The sequence below is a fragment of the Hippocampus comes genome, unplaced genomic scaffold (genome assembly GCF_001891065.2).
Source record: "Hippocampus comes isolate QL1 unplaced genomic scaffold, H_comes_QL1_v1.1 scaffold82, whole genome shotgun sequence".
Classification (NCBI taxonomy): domain Eukaryota; kingdom Metazoa; phylum Chordata; class Actinopteri; order Syngnathiformes; family Syngnathidae; genus Hippocampus; species Hippocampus comes.
This window is the reverse complement of record NW_017805135.1, coordinates 3712501-3718151: the sequence shown is the minus strand read 5'-3', so window position 1 is coordinate 3718151 and position 5651 is coordinate 3712501. Positions and strand designations below refer to the sequence as shown.

At 42.6% G+C, this 5651-nt stretch overlaps 1 protein-coding gene and 1 long non-coding RNA gene across 5 annotated transcripts in view; one reads left to right on the top strand and one right to left on the bottom strand.

The window, feature by feature from the left end:
- Window positions 1–4769, top strand: part of LOC109513915 (trans-1,2-dihydrobenzene-1,2-diol dehydrogenase-like) — a 9987-nt gene extending 5218 nt beyond the window's left edge. For 3 of the 4 annotated variants that reach the window (XM_019866639.1, XM_019866641.1, XM_019866643.1), the window contains exons 4-9: window positions 2071–2182; window positions 2260–2423; window positions 2741–2993; window positions 3530–3654; window positions 3838–3988; window positions 4474–4769. In XM_019866639.1, the coding sequence (XP_019722198.1) occupies window positions 2071–2182; window positions 2260–2423; window positions 2741–2993; window positions 3530–3654; window positions 3838–3988; window positions 4474–4583 (915 nt within the window). In that variant the 3' untranslated portion in view covers window positions 4584–4769. Of the gene's footprint in view, window positions 1–1364; window positions 1498–2070; window positions 2183–2259; window positions 2424–2740; window positions 2994–3529; window positions 3655–3837; window positions 3989–4473 lie in introns of those variants that run through there. The other variant, XM_019866642.1, reaches the window with a different exon arrangement.
- LOC109513917 (uncharacterized) overlaps window positions 388–5651 on the bottom strand; it is an 8345-nt gene continuing 3081 nt past the window's right edge. The window contains exons 2-3 of the long non-coding RNA XR_002167895.1: window positions 1279–1285; window positions 388–397 (exon numbers count right to left, since the gene is read on the bottom strand). This is a non-coding gene — a long non-coding RNA (uncharacterized LOC109513917). The remainder of the gene's footprint in view (window positions 398–1278; window positions 1286–5651) is intronic.

The window sequence follows — 5651 nt, the reverse complement described above, 5'->3', positions numbered from 1 at the left end:
ATAGAAACTATATATATATATAAGGTGTGCGGGCCAATCCTCCAGCTCAACTTCACCAACAGCATCAGATTTCGCAAAGTGTGATAGTGTCTACTTAAAGGTACCGGTAGACAAAAATAGAAAATAATATTTATTTTGTATTTGTAAATTATATTAGATCTGGTTTATGCAGGCGGCAGTTTAAAAACACACATGCCCTCCAGTCAGTTGTAGAGGATAATATGACTCCTCTTCATCAAATCTTACAGAGAGCCCACGGATGCCTCTGGCTGACTCCATTTTACTGACAGAAATCACGGATGAAATCTGGGACCAGGTGGGCGTCGTCTTCAGCCAGGAAAGCCAATGACTTTGCTTGGATTGCTGTCAAGCTTTACCTGATTTGAACCCACCAAAACTGAAACGGCGGAGAAAGCTCCATTGCACCTTTGCTCCAAATTACTCACTTCCACTATATGAAGACACACACACACACACACACACACACACACACACACACACACATTAAAGATACAATTTATAAAAGTATTGCACTGTGAAACTCTTCCACGTGTGGTCTGAATACTTATTTTGGATGAGGGCGTCGTGACTCCTGACTGTCACATTACAGCGGAAAAACAATCTTGTATGTGCAATTGAAATAATGCACTCTCTGACAATTTTGGCTGGAATTACGATTTTAAAACATGGGTAAAAGCACAATAAATATGCTTCATTCAAAAATATGCTTTGATATATTGCGCAATGTATGAGAAGAAAACCTTTTTCAGAATGAGAAACTAAAATAAATGTATCTAATATGTATGAATCTATTTAATCATCTATCATTAAAAGAAGAACATCTTGGTTCGTGCCAGAGTAGAAGAAACATTGACCTAAATATGTATTGTATTGTACTTTAGAAATATTTCATCACTTATCAGAATCTGGAAAGTGTATTTTTAAAAAAGATATATCTGACGCAAAAAATATATTTCCTTTGTTGTACAATAATCATTATAATTCCGAAATATGTTTTTTAAAAGGTGTGGAAGGAATTTCAAATTTGTGTAAATAGATTTCACTTGATTTTCAAAAGGAAAAAAAGTTCGAAAAATTATCGAAAAGAAAATAATTCACGATATTCAATAAACCAATGAAAATATATATCACACATAATTGCACACAGCCGTTCTTGTTTTATAGTGCGGTGGGTACAAAAAAACAAACGACCAGACAAAATAAATCCATACAGTAGACTCGTGTCCAGCCGTTCTTGTTTTATAGTGCGGTGGGTACAAAAAAACTAACGACCAGACGAAATAAATCCATATAGTAGACTCGTGTCCAGTCATACGTTGAGCTCTGTCTCCACCTATCGTCATTGGACTGCTATTGCAACCAGATCAACCCTTGCCCCTTCCAAACATGGCAACCAAATGGGGTATTTGCGGTGCGGGCAAGATCAGCCACGACTTTACGGTGGCCCTGAAAACTCTTTCACCGGAAGATCACCAGGTATCAGCACATAAACAGGGAGCGAATCCCCCACTACAATCAAAACATGTTTACTCCACATTTCTATTGCTTAATCCAACGATTCCGTTTAGCGTTTGCACAGGACGTCCGACCAGAACAAAGTTCAACGCCGGTTCACGTTTGTTTGCAGTTTTCTCTTTCTTGTAATTGGTTATTTACGCTCCAAAGTGCACATCAACGACTCGGATGCTGATGCTGCTTTAATAATGTGGCATTATTACTCGTCGAAGGTTCAGATTGGTGAATGGGATCATGTAAAGTGCGCACGTTATGGGGAGAACATGCAAACTCCACACAGGGAGGCCGGAGCCGGAAACTAACCCTGCACGTCTGCACTGTGAGGTCAATGAGCTAACCACAAGCAACACCTGCCCGGTCGCCCGGTCACCAGTCAATGGAGTGTTAACAAACAACCATTCACATAAACATTCGCACCAATCTACAGTTTAGCACTCATCATAACCCAAGAAAGTTAAAACTGCACTTTTTGTTTTGCAAATGATCCGATGAGTTGAAACAAATTAATTCACTTATCAAATTGTGTTTTAACAGGTTGTGGCTGTGGCCGCCCGCAACGTAGAGCGTGCACAAGAGTTTGGCAAAAAGCACAGCATCCGTGCAGCGTACGGCAGCTACGTGGAACTGGCCCGAGATCCAAATATCGGTCGGTTTGCATGCAGGGTCAAATGTGGACAGTCGTCTACCAAAATAAATAATTAACCGCTCTCTGTCTGTTTCTAGATGTGGTGTACATCGGTGTGATCCACCCGTACCATCTGAACTGCTGCTTGCTCTTTATGGACGCCAAAAAAAATGTTTTATGTGAGAAGCCTCTGGCCATGAACGCAAGAGAGGTGAAGGAGATCCTGGACTCAGCAAAGAGGAACAATGTTTTCCTAATGGAGGTGATTTGTGCTTTTAGACAAAACAAACTTATGACTCCAGCACCCCATTTTGAGATATTGATGGCAATGAACTTGGCATCCAGACTTGGATATTTATTTATGTATATATTTATTTAAACGGGAAGGATGTAACCCAAACTGCATCACAGACAGGCTTCCACCTTTATTTATTATGCGCCATCCGCATGGGCATTTAAATCCCTTAAGAATCAACCATCACACATTTACCTCATTGATGGTACGAATTGCACTTGTCTTGGCTGTAAAAATATCTTCCGTTTGAAAATCCAATCGAATCAAACATTTGTCTGTTCAAGGCCGTGTGGAGTCGATTCTTCCCGGCCTCTGTGGAGATCCGACGTTTGCTCGCTCAAGGGGAGCTTGGTGAGGTGAAGATGGTGAGGGCCGAATTCGGCCAGCCCCTCATGCATTTGCCCAGATCGATGGACAAGAATCTGGGCGCCGGAACAACGCTGGACCTCGGCATCTACCCACTGCAGTTCTCCATGATGGTGTATGGCGGAGAAAAGCCCGAAAGCATCAAGGCCACGGGGGTCTGTACAGAGACTGGTACGCGGGAGGGTGTCCATCCATCCATCCATCCATCCATTTTCTAATCTGAGTCACAGGCACGCTGGAGCCTATCCCAGCTGTCATCGGGCAGTAGGCGGAGGACACGCTGAACTGGTTGCCAGCCCATCGGAGGGCTCACATAGACAAAAAAAAACATTCACACTCACAATCACACCTAGGGACAATTTTGAGTGTTCCATTAACCTGCCATGCATGTTTTTGGAATGGCGAAGGAAACCGGAGTACCCGGAGAAAACCCACGCAGGCACTGAGAAAATATGCACACTCACACAGGAAGGCCGGAGCCGGAATCCAATCCTGCACCTCTGCACTGGGAGGCCGACATGCTAACCAGTCTACCACCGTGCTGCCCCGTGAATCAATATGTCCCCTTATAAATATTTTCTTCACGGTCGCTACAGGTGGATCTGACTAGTCACCCATTTAGAAAGTGTCACAAAAAGCCAAAGAAAAGCTCTTCATTGGTTTTTCTAAATCTCAATGTGGCACAACTTTTTGGTGTCTGTTCCCAGGAGTGGATGAGACCACGGTGGTCACTCTCAAGTTCTCCAAAGGCCGCATGGCCGTGATCACGTGCTCCTCGGGACTGGAGCTTGACAACGACGCCGTCATCGTGGGCACCAAGGGCACCATCAGGGTAGGTCGACCAGCGTGAGGACTGCAACTTGTTGAAACTCACTTATAAGGAATGTGGAATATTTAGTCACCGTTCTTTGGTTTGTTTGCTTTTAACGCTGTTCAAACTGGAAGGACGAGAATTAGGGTTACTGATAGATGTACATGTACAAATGAAAATCACATCTCGTTGTTTGTCGTACAGATCCCAGCTCACATGTGGTGTCCCACCTCTGTGGTAGTGAACGGGAAAGAGAGCCAATATCCTGTCCCGGAATCCGACTTTACCCTCAACTTTCTCAACAGCACGGGAATGTGCTACGAGGCAGAGGCGGTGCGACAATGTTTGCTTAAAGGTATCGTGACAAACTTTCGGAGCTCTTGATGTCATCCCCTTTTTTTTTGTTGTTGTTTTTAACTGATACGAACTATGTCCTTTTGCCTAAAAATGCACATCTCAAATCAACTTTTGGTGGATTTCAACATCGAGGTAGCGCTTGTTCATGCTATCATGCTTCTCCAGCATGAAACTACTTTAGTGTAAACAGGTTCACATGAATGACATTGAAAATGTAACCTAAACCCCCCCCCCCCAAACTTATCGCAGTGACTTCCCCCCGACAAATGAAATGTTCTCAAACACAAATAACATGAAATAAAATGAAGCTAAACATTTACTAATATATGTTGCTCAAGAAAACGGCGCATCAACAGTTCATCTACTTTTTATAGTTTACGGAACTCAGCGGGTGATCACGTTTTGGCTAAACAGGTTTAAATGTGCTCAGCGTTGATGAACAATGATTAGTAGGAACCATGTGGGGTGTTCTCTCCACCGCAGGACTGAAAGAGAGTCCCGTGATGTCCCACGCTGACTCTCTTGCGCTGGCCGAAGTGGAGGATGAAGTGCGTCGGCAGGTGGGCGTGGTCTACAGTCAAGACTCTGGCTAATGGTACAATCACAGATAATGGTTGGTTGATGCTCATTTAGATACGCAAATCATTTTTTAAAAAATGTGGGAATCGATGCATCTTTGCCCTTACTGCACATTTTGTATTATTAGTTTCTAATAAGTACAGTCAAATGAAAATTATACAGTACAGTACAGTCGTGAAATAAAGCACTTTGAGAAGACATTTTGCTTTGTCTCTTTTGAAAAGTCAGAGCGGTGGTACATCAACAATATTTATTTTATTTTGGTTAGGGGCCTGTAAGTGGGCAGCACGATGATATAGTGGTTAGCACAACTGGCCCACTGTCAGGGGATCCATATTTGAATCTCCACTAGAACAGTTTCATGTGGAGTTGATATCCTCTTCGGATAATCCGCTTTCCTGTCATTGCTCAAACATTGTTAACTTGAAGACTCTCGTCCAGTGTTGTTTTTAGATGATTATGTTGGTTTGTTTCCCATACGGAACATTCAGTGCAGTACAGAAGTGTTCTGAGTTACCACATGGAACATTATGTAAGGGACAGGAAGTATAACTGCCACTCTGTAGCTACAGATGCTCTCAAATGTCAACAAATAGGATGCAGCTGAGCCTCTTGCTTTTTACAAGTATGTCAAACTGGTATCACTTGAATGTACATCTTATTAGTATGAACAACAACAGCAACAAACTAGGGGTGTGATGCAAGCACTCCTTGTAGCAGAATGTAATAAACAGCCTTTCCTGCGCTCTTCAAATGAAGCTCAAGCAATAAGTTACATTTTAGAGCATATTTCATACTGTTGCCGTTACGCTTGTCTGATTCAAACTATTCACGCCGCACAAAAAATATTTCAGCTCTTGTTGCCACATTATTAATACAAGCATTGTTATCACTTTGAAAGTTTAATTGTTTGCTCCAGCTCGTGTATTAGATCACATGAGAAGTAGAATGTTGTGGCGAGTGGGGTATTTTTCCACTTTGCCTTTTCGGCCTCTTCGATGTTACATAATTTACCGTGTGTGTGTGTGTGTGTGTGTGTGTGTGTGTGTGTGTGTGTGTGTGTGTGTGTGTGTATACAACCA